Source organism: Phascolarctos cinereus, unplaced genomic scaffold, assembly GCF_003287225.1.
Source record: "Phascolarctos cinereus isolate Bilbo 61053 unplaced genomic scaffold, phaCin_HiC Scaffold_2;HRSCAF=192, whole genome shotgun sequence".
Classification (NCBI taxonomy): Eukaryota; Metazoa; Chordata; class Mammalia; order Diprotodontia; family Phascolarctidae; genus Phascolarctos; species Phascolarctos cinereus.
In genome coordinates this window covers 49888387-49905834 of record NW_027555625.1, presented here as the reverse complement: position 1 = coordinate 49905834, position 17448 = coordinate 49888387, and the positions used below count along the sequence as shown (strand labels likewise).

General features: G+C 40.3%; 1 protein-coding gene across 1 annotated transcript in view; it reads right to left on the bottom strand.

Moving 5' to 3' along the window:
* Positions 1 to 17448, bottom strand: part of FANCA (FA complementation group A) — a 105556-nt gene that overhangs the window by 8954 nt on the left and 79154 nt on the right. The window contains 5 exon segments of the mRNA XM_078149126.1: positions 1299 to 1403; positions 2213 to 2272; positions 4166 to 4271; positions 5632 to 5804; positions 7920 to 8004. Coding sequence (XP_078005252.1) covers positions 1299 to 1403; positions 2213 to 2272; positions 4166 to 4271; positions 5632 to 5804; positions 7920 to 8004 — 529 coding nt within the window.

The window sequence follows — 17448 nt, the reverse complement described above, 5'->3', positions numbered from 1 at the left end:
CTTATCTATAAAATGAGTAATAGCAGCACTTATCTCAGGGTTATTGTGAGGATAAACTCTATAATAATTATAAAGTGCTTAGCACAGTGCCTGGCATACACAGTAAATGCCATGTAAATGGGAGCTATTATCATTATCATCATTATTACTGATAGTGATGGTTAAGAGAATGAAAAGAAATATATTTGAGAGGCATAATGGGTACATAATGGTGTAGAAGAAAGAGTAAGGAATCTGGAACCAGAAGAGCTGAGTTCAAATTCCAGCTCTGCTACTTATTGACATGTGTAACCATGAGCAAGTCACATTATCTAGATGATTTTTCAGGCCCCTCCCAGCCCTACAGTCTACTGTCCTTGAAGAAAGGATTAGACTGGACTGAGAGGAAAGGGAAAGAAGAAACCAAGGATAAAAAAGTAGACTCTAATTCTCTTTTCTGACACTGTTAACAGATTTTGTGAGAACATGGTTTTTATTGCTGATTTTGGGTTGGGTGGGTGCACATTTTGGGGGGCAGCTGGGTGCTAGATATATCACCTGTGGCACTCTCTTTACCCAGTGACAGGGAAAATAAAAAGGGAGAGGGGCTTAGTAGCCTTGAGGAGCTTTGGAAAGCTGGGCAGAGACCTTCAGAAGTTTCCCTGATTGTGTAGCTGTTGTTCAGTTGTGTCTAACCCTTCATGACCCCATTTGGGGTTTTCTTGGCAAAGATACTGGAGTGGTTTGCCATTTCCTTCTCCAGCTTATTTCACAAATCAGGAAACTGAGGCAAACAGGGTAAAGTGACTTGCTCATGAGAGCCAAGGTCACAAAGCTAATAAATATCTGAGCCAGATTTGAACTCAAGTCTTCCTGCCTCCAGGCCTGGTGCTCTATTCCACTGTGCCACCTGGGTGCCCTATGGTAGTGAATGGTCTGATGTTTCTTACCAACTTTTGTGCTAGGAGGAAAGGCCCCCTTGAGTGAGATCAAAACAGTCCTGGGGAAATGGGAAATGGGACACTCCAATACAGATGCAGGTTTGAAGAGGCCCTGCTGATGCAATGGCCCTTACTCATCCACAAGAACTTCCTTAAGTTCACGCCTTAAAAGAACAGGACTTATACTTTTGGCTTAGACCCAAAGAAAAAAGCTTTTGATAAACTCAATTAGGGTTTCAGATGTTAGCTTTTTTAAAAAGTGTGCATATATACATATGTATAAGGGGGTTGGGAGGGAGACAGAGGGATAAGAAGAGTTTTTCTTTCTTTGCATGAAACTTCCAGGATAGAAAAACTGTTCAAAAGTTATTCTCTTACCACTGCAGAGGACAGGATTATTGGACAGTGGGTTTGACAAGCAGTCAGGATCATGTTAACCTCTTTGGATGGATCTTTGCAACTTAGACAGGCACTCAGGAGACCCTGAAAAGGAGATGTTATTTTTACATATTGCTGACTATTTTATAGTTCTCTGTTTCTACCAAGAATAAAGAGCTTGTGCTAACCTAAAGGGACACAGCATTTCTTCCCTAAATCAGAACCTACCATCCACTTAAAAAGGCAGCTTCCTTGTGTGCTGACTTTTGTCCTTTCCATCCTCCCTTTTTATATGCACAAAACAATAGCTACATCCTGATACTCTCCTCCTTAATGAAGCTGTGATCTGGAAATCATTGCAGGTGGCAGAGCCTGTGTTCTGAGGGGGAAAGAGGAGGGCAACTTTCCTTTGTGCTCTCCCCAGTGCACCCTCTCTGCTCCAGTCAAACCGGCCTGCTCACTGTCCCATGGCTGTGTATCAGCCTGCATAAGCCAGGTAAATCCCTGCAGGACAGGCCCCGTGCTCTGGTTTGCTCCGGTATCTACTGGATTTGTAGCCTCACCCCCCAGCACAGTGGCTGGCACACAGTAAGCTTGTGTAGCTGCTCAAACAGACTTTCCTTCTGCTGGGCCACCAGAAGCCTTCCTTCACTCGGCTTCCCTGCACCTTCCACCTACATGGAATCTCTTCTTGAGTCTCTCATGCCACACTACGATACGATGAAGTGTACTTCACCATATTCTAAATGATTTGTTTGTCTCTACCACTTAGTAAAATGTTAGCCCTTTGAGGGTGAGGGTTGCCTTGTTTTCCGCCTCTGTCCTCCTACCACCTAGCCCAGTGAACCGCACAATATGGGGGCTTAGTAAAAACTGAGTTGAAAGGGAGCACTTCGGGGAAAAAGAGAGATTACCCTGAAGAAGTGGAGGGTGATGTCATGGGCCAGGGCACATTCTCTAGGAGAGATGTTTTTCTGCAACACAATAAAATACCAATTTAACAACAAATCACTAGCAAGTGAAAGGTAAACAAAAGAAGTTGGGAGAGGGAAATACAGAAAGGCGAAAGTCACGTAGCACTTTAAATTCTTCTTAAATACTTCAGATTTGTCATAAAAGAAAACACAGAATTTGTGAGAGCTGGTAGTCTAAGCACTAATTGCAGGGCTAGAATACAATAAAATTCTGATAAATAAATGATCGTAATATTCAAGAGACAAGTAAGTGCTAGATCATCACTTGGCCCTCAGACAATTCATTTTGTACATAAATAAGGACAAGTCTTCTCCTTCATGTACTACTATCTTGATCCCTTTGTGGAAGCAGATGCTCTAGCCCATTAACTGCTGTTTAAATCCAGAGAAGTAGCATCCATACCCTGCCATGTGGGTCTGGCAGCCTCAATAATCAACACAAAGGTGTGGATCACAAGGAGACTTTTTGGTTGTCCCAGAATTTGAGGTTGTTCTAGTGTTGGGAAGGACCCTCTCTACAGGCTCCAAATCAGACAGATTGATAAAAGACCACTTAGTTATGACTGACTTTCCTCTTAGTAGTTCTCTATCTATTTTGGACTTTGAAGTCTGGATGATAATAAAAGAGGTCTAAGGCTCTCATTCAAAAAACATTTGTTGACAATTCTTTTAAAGCTCCATATAAACTCAGAAATATAAGGACAATTTCTTTATTTCCCTCACTGTTGAGACATATGCCATTCAAATATAACACCTATGTCATGTTTTTAAAAGTTAGAAATTTAGAACAACATAATTTATAACAACGTTCTCTTTATGTGATAAAAATGGTTGCTGCATTTTACAGGGTCAAGATAATTTATTTTTGAGCAAGATTTTATCAAGTGTTATAATCTTTGGAAGAAGATACTCAAATGACAGAAAACAAATCTACTTAATATATGGTTTATTACAAATATCTTCTGTTATCCAGTATGGTGAGGAAATAGGATTTTAGGACTAACTGACTATAGGGTTTAACTGAGTCTTAATATCTATGGATTTCCAATTCCAAAGAATTAAGCTACGATGTACTTAACACTACAACTTCACTAAACATGTAACTGAGTTATTCTTTGAAGTCTGAAGAGAAACTTCTAGGTCTCACAGAAAGGTCATCTGTATAAACATGAGTTTTTGTACTGGGCAGAGCCGCTGGTTAACAGAAGGCACCTGACTATTATTAATGCAAGACAAACTCTTTCCTCCTAACTATACTGGGGGTACAGCCTTAGCCTAAATCCAAAGGGAGGCAATACAAAATCACAGATGACAGCACATTCAGTGGTCATCCACTTTGGGGCCTTCAGGTAGCCAGAAGCTGAGGCAGTAGGTGCCAAATCTTCAGTCTTACCTTTGGCAAGAAAAGGCTAATAAAATGTGAGGCTTTGCTCAACCTAGAGGAGCAAAGGACAAACAATGTGTTTTTCCATAAGCACACCAAAAAAACAACTCAAGGTCAAATAAGACCACGTGGTCAATTGTCAGAAGTGGATTGGCTGTCTTTGGCCAGTCAATGAGAACCCTTACTGATCATCCTCATGTGCCCACATGGAGATGACGTACATCAAACACAGCAGCACTGTATAAAGTGGAGAGTATTCAGGGTTCTTTAGAAGCCCACAGCAGACTGAGTGACTCAACTGAGGTTACCTACACTCATCTGATGATAAGCAAAACCTGCAGCCACCAGCTATTCTCCTCAGAGGTATCACATCAAGTAAAAGTTGTCAGATTCCAAAACACTAAGAATTTAAATGTCTGTGCATCTTGGCTACCGCTCACTGCCTGCACGAAACTTCCAGAGCAGTAAAAACTCTATGTTCTGAATTTGCTCAAGAACGTCATACATACCAATTCATCATTGACAAAGCGAAAGAAATCGTCACAGTGCAAAGACCTTTGCCATCCTGACCCGTGGGTACCGATGAGAACCGAGGGAGGAAGACCCATAAGAATACTTGAAAGAAAGATTTAAAAGGTGATCAGTAGTAAAGCTACAAAATAAAAATATTCAAAAATCTCCAATGCTTCATACTGAAACAAAGTCTAGTGCTGGGAAGGCCGTAAGGATCCTTTACATGATCCTCCCATGACCCACTGATTAGTGTAGTGACAAAAAAACTGCAAGTGAAATCAGAACACTTGGGTTCCAATCCTGTCTTTGCCACTTAACATTAATTATAATGTCAGTTTTTAAGTAAATCTTTTCCTTTCTTCTTCTCCATTTACTCTTCCTTTAACATTCATGGGCAAGGAACAGAAGGAAGAAAGGTGCAACATTTTGAAGGGTTTTTTTGGTCCGCTGTAAAAAATGTTTAACACCATGTTTCCACGGGAATAATCTATCTCTTCTAATTCCAAACATGAGTAGTCTTCGGCAAGTCAATTAGCCGCTAAGGACCCCGACAACTGAAAATTTGTCATCTTCCGGGTGACTATCCAAGGTAACTCGGCCAAATTCCTGGCAGATCCAAGATTAAAACTGAAAGCTAGAGACTCTAAATCCACTGACTGTCCACCAAATGGCTCTATGTATCCTTTCCTGTGTCTTCACATTTCTGAAAGGCGGGTATTGATTATCCTGCTTTTATAAGACAGTATCTAACTCAACGTTACATACTAATTTAGTTGGAGTAGTCAATTTTTCTCTCTGGTATCCTAGATAACAAATTATAGAACATTCACATAGCTATACCAGAGTTTGAATTTGGTTTAATTTCTAAGAAAGAGGCAGCTAGATGGCTTAATGGATAGAACACCAGGCCTAGAGTCAGGAAGACCTAAGTTAAAATCCGGTCTTAGACACTTACTACTAGCTGTGTGACCTTGGGCAAGTCACATAACTTGTTTGCCTTAATCTGCTGGAGAAGGAAATGGCAAACCACTCCAGTACCTTTACCAGGAAAACGCCACATGGGGTCATGAAAAGCTGGACACCACTGAACAGCAACAGACTAAAACAGCTACCCTGGACGTAGGCTTTTCTTCATCACTGCTGATGATGACTTACAGACTATAATTCTCAAGATCCCAGGTATGTCCATTCCAGAAACAAGACAGGACTTGCTAACTGAACATTCAGAATACTTTTCAAAACTTTCGTCCCTGCAAAAAGCTTTCAAAGGGCTTGACCATCATATATAGGGTTGTCATTAAAGGGAGAGAGCAAATAAATATACTTTGAGAAGTCATGAAGAAAGCAACTCAGTAAAAACCAACCTGCAATGAATTATTGTTACTTTTCCTTCTTGCCTAAATTTCCTCTCAGAAATTGCTAACAGCTCAATAAGGAACTCCTTCTTACACCCGGATTTTACCTTCTATACACAAGCAGCTCCTGCTGCCTCAAGAGTCTCTCCCCAACTGCTGAACCATTTCCCAGAGCCTGTAACCTTGTTTGAAAAATTCTGAACATGAAATGTCCACCACCATCTGATGGGCCAGCGCTTGAGCCCCTCCACCTTCCCAGCTCCAGTTCAAGTACCATTTCCTGGAAGAGGAAAAGTACTCCATTAGGTGACCTAACATTCCCCTTATAAAGCCTAGGTTGATTTACCCTAAATAATTTGTTTCCAAATCAATCTTTTAAAAGAAATAAATGTTGTCTTCCCTAACCACACTCTGGGATTTGTTAATAACATCCCAATCTAAGGAATCCTTTATGGTAGTTGTCTAGTTAAGGCATTTAGGACAGGTATGGAGTTTGCTAAGAATTGTATAAGGCATGAATATATAGTAATGAGAATGATCTGTGTGTCTCTAGCAAACCAGCTCTGACAACAAATCCCAAAAAGTTCCAAAATTGTTCTGAACAGCATTGTCAGAATATCCATACAGCCTCCTAAGGTTACTGCTATAAATGGTTTTAGTCATTTACATGTATAAATTCTGATATATTTTCTTTTTCAAAAAAATCATATTTTATTTCCCCCCAATTACATGTAAAAACAATTTTTAACATTCATCACTTTTTTTTTTTAAGTTTTGAGTTCTGAATTCTATTCTTCCCTCCCTCCCTGAGATGGTAAGCAATTACACATGTGCAATCTGATATATTTTCTAAAGTAATCTTCTTAAAGAAAGACATTGGGGACAGCTAGGTGACACAGTGGATGGAGCACCAGCCCAGGATTCAGGAGGACCTGAGTTCAAATCCAGCCATAGATGCATAACACTTACTAGCTGTGTGACCCTGGGCAAGTCACTTACCCCCACTGCTGAAAAAACTGAAAAACTGAAAAAACTGAAAAAACTGAAAAAAGCAAAACGAAACTAAAAGAAAGACATTAAAATCACACCTTTGTTATACACAATTAAAACCAAGCTGGAGGAGGCAGTGAACAGTGAATTTCTTAGAGTTCATTAAAAATATGAAAAAATTAATTGACAAATTAATTATAATATCAGTTTTTAAGTAAATCTTTTCCTTTCTTCTTCTCCATTTACTCCTCCTTTAATATTCATGGACAATGAACAGAATGAAGAAAGGTGCAACATTTTAAAGGGTTTTTTTGGTTCGTTGTAAAAAATGTTTAATACCATATTTCCACGGGAATAATCTATCTCTTTTAATTCCAAATGAGTAGTACAATACTTCTGTTTTAAGTGCCTGATATTTATAATTTATTCTTAGAAAGAGCTACTTGAGAGTTGTCTAAGGGATAAGGTGAGCATCTGTCTCAGTTTTTTTTGGTGAGATTACTTTATTTTTAAAAGCTTTGTTCATTGTTCAAAAACCCTTCCCAGATCATTACACATTATACCCTTTTTCATATTTTCCAAATTCAGTCAGAAGCATAAAGCCTAAACAGAAATAAAGTAAAAATATAAGTCAGAAACTCATTCTATGTCTCTTGATTAAAGAATTCTTAAGGATGCACATTCATAGTAGATGCATGAAAAACAACAGTGAAATCTAGCTGACTCCCTCAGTAGTTAAGAATTATTCAAAAGCTCCTTAGCAGTAGTATGGATGGAGGTCACTGTGGAAAGAAGTATTTTTCAGATGTGTAAAAATCACATGGAAAAGTTTATCTGGTTTTCAAAGTCAGAAAGAAATTCTGCCCTTTTCTAAGTGCCTCTTGCTTCAGTCAACTTAATAGCTTTGAGAATTTCAAATTAACACTACTTAAAAGGAAAACTTCCCTTGGGATTTAAAATCATTAGATGCCCCATCCTAGCAAGATAAAAGGTTTGCTTTTCATCTTTCTCTTAAGGAGATCCAAATGAAAATAAGAGTTCTAACTTCACTTTTTATTATTAAAATCTACTGTCATTTTTATGAGCTGTTACTTTTTCCAGAATTTCTGAATCTCAAAAGTTTGTTACTAATCATTTCAATGAGTCTATTTTTACTGTACTTTGATAAGCATGCACAAAGACTGGGCCATTTTGAGAGCATTTTTAGGGTAAATAAAAGAGTAATGGACAGCTGATCACTGGCAATGAAGGCAGAGTAAAAAAAATGTCATCTTGAGGGTGCTCTTCTGAAGTATTCTATAGGCTTAAATGTAAAAATACTCTAAATATGTATGTATATATGTGTGTGTACGTGTGTGTGTGTGTGTATACACAAAAATTTTTTTTTAAATTTAAACAAACCCACCTGTAATCTGGAGAGAACATCACGACTCCCTATATTGCCACAGAGGGACAATTCTGAATTTTCTAATGGGTAACAACTACTGGATCTGAAATTAAAACAGATAAAAAAATCTTAACTGTTGAACAACTAACAAAATTACACGCACTGTATTGGCTCTTGCATCTTATTATTTGGTACAGTGGTACAATGACTAAGTACCTGGTACGCTGTCTGGTAAATGGGGGAAGGTCACCTCATCCTCCAAGCCCATCTCAATTTTGTTCAATATTGAAAGGAACTTAGATATGATTATAAACTGATACCAAGCACATGGAATTACCCACATCTTTATATTTTTCTCTATCAGGCTGTATTTCTCTTAGTCCCTGGCCAGACCTAGTTTCTTCATTTGAGGTTTAGGTCCCAATTCATTTGCAGTTTTAGCCAACCAGTGCATACTGTTTATCTACATGATCCTTAAGATGAAGTTTCCTTGGAAACAGGAAGGAAAACAATTATCGAATCCTTTCTCTACTGCCTTGTTTGATACATTTCCCACCGAAGACCTATGGGCCCAATGGAGCCCCAAACCACCCCCAAACACTATCCCAACATTCTGAACCTTCGAGCCACACAACAGCTTTTGTCCTTTCTGATCCTACATGTATTAAAATTTAGGTGCGAGGGATAACTGCAGAGTGACCCTGACACAGACAGGTAGTCACACCTGCGCTTCTCCAGGACTACTTCTAGCATGATTCTCCACACTTTCTCAAGGTACTTTGTGTTGTGGTGGGGGACTTGGAACGCTCCTTGCTCCCACTGCCACTTCCAGGGCTCCCTTTCTTCCACCATCACTCAGTATCCTTTCCTCCTTTGAGGGTCACTAGATCTATATCCACCACCCTCTAAGATTCTGGTGAACTCCAGGACATTCCCTTCCCTCCTCATCAAGTTCAGTGCCTGGCTCCCAGTCTTCTCCTCCTTGGCTCTTGCCCTACGAGACTTCAGCATACATACTCACACTCCTTCAAACTAACCTCTCAATTCCTCAACTTTACTCATTTCCCACGATTACTTCTCCCCTCTTCCCATCTTGGCTACACAGAAACAGTCCTATCCTCAATCTTGCCATCCCTCACTCGTGTTCTACTTTCATGTCCATGAACTCTCAAATTCCTCTAGCTGATCACAAGCTGCTGCAATTCCAGCTCTCCCCCTCTGCCCGGTATCCCTTAGCCCTGTTCTTCTTCCATACCATGACCTCCATTCTTTCCCAGGCCCTCACCCCTGCACTGGCTACACTCTCCTCCCTTCTCCATCTTAGTAAACCTGGTCAGCTCTACACCGCTGTCTTCTCAAGTCTTTTGTTCCCTTACCTACTGAGGTTCTTGCCCTGCCAGCCCTCAGCCTTACACTACTCCCACAACTTGCTGCCTTCACTCCTACACATCTGGCTGCTGAACTAAGCTAGAGAAAAATCATGAAACCATACTGAATGGTCCACTACAAATTTAGACTGTTACCTCAACTGGGCCCTCTCTGCAAAAAGGTAATCCTTTTACACCTCTCTAATTTATCCCAATCACCACAATGGCTTTCTAAACCTCATACCTCCTCAAGCCTCCCATGATTCTTCTCTCTACCCTTTAAGCTGAGAACGTTGTCTCATTTTTCACTAAAATATCAGGGCCGTTATCTGAGAGCTCCCTCTTCTCCCATTCCTCCTCATTTCACATCACTCAGAGGCCTTCCACTACTATCTCCTTCACCCCTATCTCACATGAAAAAGTGACCCTTCTTGCCAAAGCCAACCACTCTACCTGCCCAGATGATCCCATTCTGTTTTACTTTCTCTCGTAGACTGTCCTTTCTAACATTCCCACTCGCTTATTTATTTTCAGTCACTCCCTGTTTACTGGCTCCTTCCTTCTTTCCTACAAATATGCCCATGTCTCCTCCCTCCTCAAAAACCACACTGGTCTGAACCTTCATCATTCCCCTAAAACTGCTCTCTCCAAAGTGACCAGTGACTTCTTGTTTCCTCAGTCCTCAGCCTTGTTGACCTCTCTACAACAATCCTCTTTGATCCTCTCTTTTCAGGAGGTTCTCCTCCTACCTGTCTGAATGTGCCTTCTCAGTCTCCTTTGCTGGATCTTAACCCAGCTCTCACCTATTAACTGTGGATGACCCCAAAGGCTGGGTTGGGCCTTCCTCTCTTCCTCCTTTATACTATTTCATTTGGTGATCTCATCAGTCCCTATAGATTCAATTATCATTGATATGCTCATGATTCTCAGATCTATTTAGCCAGCCCTAACCTCTCCTTACCTCTAGTCTCAAACCTTCAAACGCCTATTAGAACCTTTGAACTTGGTATCTCAAACATCTTAAATCCAACATGTCTAAAACTAAACTCATTATCTCCCCCACCCAAACTTTTCCCTCTTCCTACCTTTCCTTTTACTGTTGAGGGTTGCACTATCCTCTCAGTCCACCAGGCTCACAACCTGGGTGTCACATTCAACCCTTTATTCTCTCCAGCCCCCATATGTGGCCAAGTCCTGTCTTTTCTTCGTAAAATCTCTCTTTTCCTCCGACACTGCCACCACCCTGGTTTAGGCCCTTATCGCCTTACACTTGGTAACTATGCAATCGCCTGTTGGTTGATCTGTTTGGTACAAATATCTCCCAAATCATCCTCCTATTCCATAAACTCCAGTATCTCCCTAGTGCCTCCAAGATCAAATATAAAAATGTTTGATTTTTAAAGCCTTTCAAAACCTGGCCCCTTCTTATATTTCTAGTCTTCACTCCATATGCTTTGCCATCCAGCCACCCTGGCCTCCTGGCTGTTCCTTGAACAAGACATGCCTCCCACTTCCTGGCAATGTGTCCTCCACGCCTGGAACTCTCTCCCTTCTTATCACTCTGTCTCATGGTTTCCCTGGCTCAGCTAAACTCCCACCTTCTACAGGAAACCTTCCCTTAGTCCTCCTTCATTAGTACCTTGCCTCTGAGATGATCTCCAATTCTTCCTGCATATACCTTGTTTGTATGAAGTTGTCTGCACGTTGTCTCTTCCATTAGATTTTGAGAAGGGAGCATTTTTTTGTCTTTCTTAACTGCTCAGTGCTTGGCACAGAGCCTGGCACATAGTAAGAGCTCAATAAATGCTTGCTGACTTGATGACTTAAGACTAATTGTGTATATTTTGAAAATGAATGTGACAGGACTGGGAATTTACTAAGTCTTATTCAGCATCTCCCCACCAGGTGCCAAAAAGCATCACCTTCTCCACTTGGGATATGGCATAAGATATTTACCACAATCATGATAAGGGAGACTATGTAGCAAGAATTTGTGATCTTCCTTGCCCCTAGCAGTAAAACTGTTTGCTCTAGGCTTATGATGGGCAGAAAAAAGGTACAAATGGGAGTTTTTAAAGGGAATGTGTACGACTCTACTTAAGTAACAACAGGAGCAATTATTTATACAGGGCCTTAAAGTGATGAAGTTCCTTACAAGACTCTTGAAATAGGTAGTACAAATATGGAGACAAGGCGGTACAGTAAAAAAAAAACAGAATTTGGAGTCAGAGGAGCTGGATTCAATCTCTGTTCTGCCACTTCGCATTTGATTTTGGGCAAGTTTCTAACTGCTCAAGGTCTCAGTTTCACAGGATCACAAAATCTGGGAGTTGGAAGGGACCTAAGTGACCATAGTCCAACCCTTCCCTGGACAAGCACGGCCATCAGAGCATACCCCACGTGATCACACAGCCTCTACTGGAAGACCTCCAAGGCCCGAGAACCCGCCATCCTTAGAGGCAGCTCATGTCACTTCTGAATCGGGCCAACTGGTGGAAGGTTTTTCCTGACATCAAGTCTGAATGGACATCTTTGCAATGTCAGCCCGCTGTTCCTGGTCCTGCCTTCTGAGGTCCGACAGAGTCAGCCTGATCGCTGCTCCGCACGACACTTCCTCGAGCGCTTGAGGACAGACATCCTGTGCCTCTGAGTCTTCCCTTTTCCAGGCTCACCGCAATCATTCCTCATATGGCCAAGAGTCAAGGCCGTCAATGTCCTTAAACTATGGTTTCCAGAACAGGACACAAGCTCTAGGTGAAGTCTGATGTGGTCAGAGTACAGTGGAATCACCACCTCCCTATTCCTGTAAGCTCCCACACCTCACTGCTGATGCCTGCAGTCCACTAAAACCCCCAGATCTTTTTCAGAATATTTACTACATGACCAAGCTTCCTGCTCCCCCCATGTTATTCTTGTAAAGTTTATTTTTTTGTACCCAGATTTTTTTGTCTGTAAAAATGAAGGTGTTGGACTAGATGACTTCTCAGGACTCCTGATCCCTATTTCACAGATGAGCAAACCAAGGTTTGTCAAGGTTCAGTAAGTTGCCTAGGGCCAAACAATGAGCATTAAATAAGTGTTGTTACAGTACACCACCCACTCATGCATACACACACACACACACACACACACACATGCACACCCACTTGCATGTGCACACTCATACATGAGACTGGGATTCAGACTTGGGCAGACCTCTTCTCACTCTAAAAGTCTAGGACTGCCCTTCTCTTCCTTGTCTATTCAAATCTCTCTCTTTCCAGGTCCCATTTCCTCCATGAAGCATTCTCTAATCCTGCTGATCACACACCTCCTCTCTCTCCTTGCTGCCTGCAAGGATTTGTTATTTCATTATCTAGTGTTTTCATGTGTTTATGCCTTGGATACCCAACTAGATTATAAGCTTCTTGAGGACTCCTCAAAACCCCCTGACATCACCCCCCATCTTGCCCCACTTTCCTCCAATCTCTGATGATTAGTGGCCCTCCCCCCTGCCAAGGCCAACCTTTGTAGATGTGCCCTTGATCCCACTGGGTACTGGCTGGGGGTGGGGGGACTTTCTTCTTCTCCCTTCCCTCATCTTAGGTCACTTATCATTAATGAGGTACTAGGGAGTAAAATACACAGGAGTATCTTAATCCCACTCTAGACAGCCCAGGTTGTACTGATACCTGAAATGCATGGATGGTTCAAGATTAGGAAAACCATCAACATAAAAGACTATTAACAAGAATAACAAAAATCATATTATATCAATAGAAGCAGAAAAGGCTTTTGATAAGATACAACATCCATTCCTATTAAAAAAAATATGGGAATAAATAGACCTTTGTTTCATAACAGAAGTAGTATCTATCTAAAACCAAGATATGACTGACATGGAAATAAAATTTTACATGACTTCATAGTATAAGATATCAAGCTGCTTGCCTTCTCAATCAGAAGGATGAAGAGAAAGAGAGGGAGGGAAACTGGAACTCAAAATTTAAAAAAAAGAATGTTAAAAATTGTTTTCATATGTAAAGAAAAAAATAAAATATTTAAAAATAAAAATTAAAAGCAAGAACTAGAATTACATGTAATGGGAATAAACTAGAGATCTTTCCCATAAGATTGGGTTAAAAGCAAGGATATCTATTCTCATCATTATTACTGGATATAGGGCACTAACTATAGCAATAACTCACATAAAAACAACTGAGGAAATAGCATAGGTAAAGAGAAAACAAAATTATCATTTCTTATAGATGACATCATATTTTAGAGAACTCTAGAAATAACTAAAACAACAATTTCAGCAAAGTTGCAGAATATAAAATAAATCCATAAATATCATTAGTATTCTTGTATATTACAAACAAAACCCAATAAGAAGTGATAGAAAGAGAAATTCCATTTAAAATAAATGTAGAATGTACACAGAGACGTTAAGTATAGAAGTCTAAATATCAAGTCTATACACATAAGAACTAAATAAATAAAACTACAAAACACTTTCAGACAAAGACAGACCTAAATAATTGGAGAAATAGTCAGTTTATGGGAAGTCAAGCTAACATAATAAAAATGAAAATACTACCTGAATTAGTGTACTTATTCAGTGCCATGCCTGATAATTATCAAAGGATTATTTTAGAGAGCGAGGAAAAATAACATTCATCTGGAAGTAACGGAATTGGGGTACAGAATACAACGTATATTTTTTTGGACAAGGTTAATATGTTAATCTCTTTTGCTTGACTTTGAGGGGTTTTTTTTAATGAGATTTTAATCTTTTTTTTTCTTTTTCCAATGCGGAAGACAAGAGGAAGAGAAAATAAGATTCTTTTTTTAAAAAAAGAGAGAGCTAGACATCTCTTCTCAAGGAACTCACACTCTAATTACAGGAGATAATACATAAAACAAAATTCAGCAGTAGAGAAAACAAAAAACCATGGAACTCCTCGAGGTGCAGCAGAGGGTGAGACTGTAAGCCCAGGCATCCTCATGTTATGTCAGCACATCAGATATCAATGCCAAACTATGACTGCAACCTTAGCTGCCTTAGCCATTGGTCTTCCTGAGTTTCTGTGGCTGGAAAATCACCACCCTGAGGCCAGCCTGGTGAAGAGCTGCTTCTCAGAAGATGGGATGCAGTCTATCACCAGGCTCCTCAAATCTTCTAGTTTGAGCTTGTGGCATAGCCATCAGGAACACACAGTCATCTGCACAAAGGAGTAGTCGGAGAAAGTGCTAGGCATTGCATTTTAACTTGTCATTCCACAATTTATATGTTGCTTTTATTTAGAATTTTTTGAGCCTCTTCCAAGTAAGCTTAAATGAGCAAACAGTTGTTCAGCGTTTAATAAGAACTCACCCTCTTCCTGACTTCCCTGTTTCTATACAGGGTACACTACCATCCTGCCTGGCGTCCAAAGCCAGGTTAACAATCTCAGTGTCATCATCAACACCTTATCCTCTCTCACCACTCCCTACACCCAAGGAGCTGCCAAGTCTTGTCAATTATACCCCATATCTCTCACCTCACACAGTCGTCACCCTAATTTCAGCTTTCATAATCTCTTGCCTGGACTTTTTCAATAGACAACTCACTGGCCTCACTGTATCCAGCCTTTCCCTTCTCCAATCCATCCTCACACAGTTGCCTAATTGATATTCCTAAAACACAGGTCTGACTGACCACATCACTCCTTCACTCAAGAAATTTCAGTGGCTCTCTATTGCCTCTAAAATAAAATATAAACTCCTGTGACTGACATTTAAAACCCTTTATAATATGGCTTCAACCCATCTTTCCAGGTTAATTTCACATTACTTACCCTCCAGCCAAACTTCCATCTATGGGTCACTGCATGTGACATCTGGGGTAAAATGGCACCTCATGCTTTTGCACAGGTTGCCCCCATGCCTAGAATGTGCTCCTCTGTCACTTACACTTCTTAGAATCCTTAGCTTCCTTCCATGCACGGTCCAAGTGCCACTTCCCACAAAAGACTTTCCTTATATCCTGAAACAGTGCCCTCAACCCCTTGACCTGAAAATCTGCTGATTTTACTTATTCTTTACACTGACTTACCTACTCACCCATTCTCCGAGGAGAGTGTAAGTTACTGGGCAGAGCAGTGACTGTTCTGGTTTTATCTTTATGTCCACAGTGATTAGCATAGGGTTTGGCACCCAGCAGGTGCCTAACAAATGCTTCTTAAATGAATGAGGTGAGGTAAGGTGAGGAAGGAAGGAAGGGAGGGAGGGAGGGGAGAAGCTGCAATCTACACTCTTGGAAAGGTACTGGCATTGATGAGGCCACAGATCTACTCAACTACCACAACAGAATAAAGTTTTTAAAAGATGCACTAAATTCTAAAGTAAGGATTCATTAAATACCTAACAAGTGAATCAAGAGAAGCAAATGAATTATATTATGGATAATATATTGCTGACACAACCTGAGACATGAGAGACTTATTGTAGAGAAATTCTATATTTGTTAAGAAAAACTAGGTGTGATCCATCTTCTGTGTTGGTCAACACATCACATAAGAACACGGTCTAAGAGAATGAACCTGGTAAAATGTGTTCCACGCATTCAGATGCTACTTCCTGTTATAATCTGTTTAAAGCCAATTCCACCTGTTGCCTTTGTTTAAACCTAAAGGGAACAAGAAACACTGCATAGGATGCTATGTTCACCACAAGCATTTGTAAAAAGGCTGCCATGAAGGCAATTTCAGCTTCTGTGCTAGCACCTGTTACAGGGGATGGAGAGGCAGAAAATTCTAGAAAGAACTCAGTTAAAGCCTTCCAAAATAGATCAGTATATTCTGTAACATTTGTGAAGAAGTATTCGATGAAAAAATAAGCATAACTGCAAAACATATGCAGAAAAACACAGCTCAAGAGTAAAATATTAGACGCCAAAGGCTCAGTGTGTACACAGAAGCCTGATGCTTATATATCAAATACTTTCACCAAAAAGAGAGTTGGGGTTGCAGATTTTTATAATCTTGCCTGCTTCTACTGGCATCACAATAGCACCCTGAACCCCTAAACCACCAACATATTGGTAACCCTATACAGGGAATTGCGTGACCCCCTCAAGTCCTTCTCCAGCCAAGACTGGAAAGTATGGAAGTCTCGCTCTTTCTCTATCCTTTTCTAAATCTGCAGTTGAGGTCATTCTCCAAGGACCGAGGAAGGCTTGCAGGTGCTTTTCTAGCCTGACGCTCTCAGACTCTCAGTCCAGAAGTTCAGTTCAAGGCCATGGACTTGGGCAAACCTTCTGCCACACAGGAGATGGACACCCTATCTAGAAGCATATGCCCAATTCTCTCAATTCTCCCGATTCTCTAGGACACTAGGAAATTGAGAAAACTGCAGGTGCCCTTTCGGTTTCCTGAGGCTTACTCCGTTTCCTCTACACCCTGGGATCCTCCTGCACTTCTGAGTACTGCATGGTTGGAAAACTGTGAATTATCTGAATTCTAAGGATGTTTTATCCTGTCATACTTGGTATAAATCTTGTCCCTGTTTTATCTTTTTATAGCAAATTTCTATAATCAGAGCAAATGGTAAGTAAATTAGTACTCAGGCTTGTCATCTGCCTGTCTGCAGAGATATATGAATTATTATCCCACAGACTAAGGCTGGGATAATAAATGTGTATTTAAGAACTCAGCTATTCAACCTAAATTTATTCTTTTCTATATCCTAGACAATTTAGTAATTGGGTTTGCTATTAGTTACTGAAATTAAATCAGAAACACTTTTAATTGGGTTTGGGGAAGAGAATTTCAGTGTAATCAGTTTTCTTAGAGGGAGGTAACCTATTTGGCCTAGTCATTACTTAAGTATCCTCCCAAGTATTTTGTTATAATTGGAGTAAAAGTCAGTCTCTGGCAAATTCATTTGTGTAACTACTGAACCCAGGGGTGGAAAACTTCTACCTGCAAAAGTGTTTTACTTCCCAACAGCATCTGATCCTCCTAAAGGAATTGGAATCAGAGAGGAAGCTTGGAAAAGTAACAAGATCAAATAATCCTATCTGTCAAATGTAAATTATTTTAATGGAGCTCTTGCTTTCTTTCTTTGTTTTCCCCCATTCTGACATCACTTTTAATTCTCCCTATATTTGGGCCCTACATATTGAACTCGATTGTTAGATTGGTGTCTTCCAGACTACA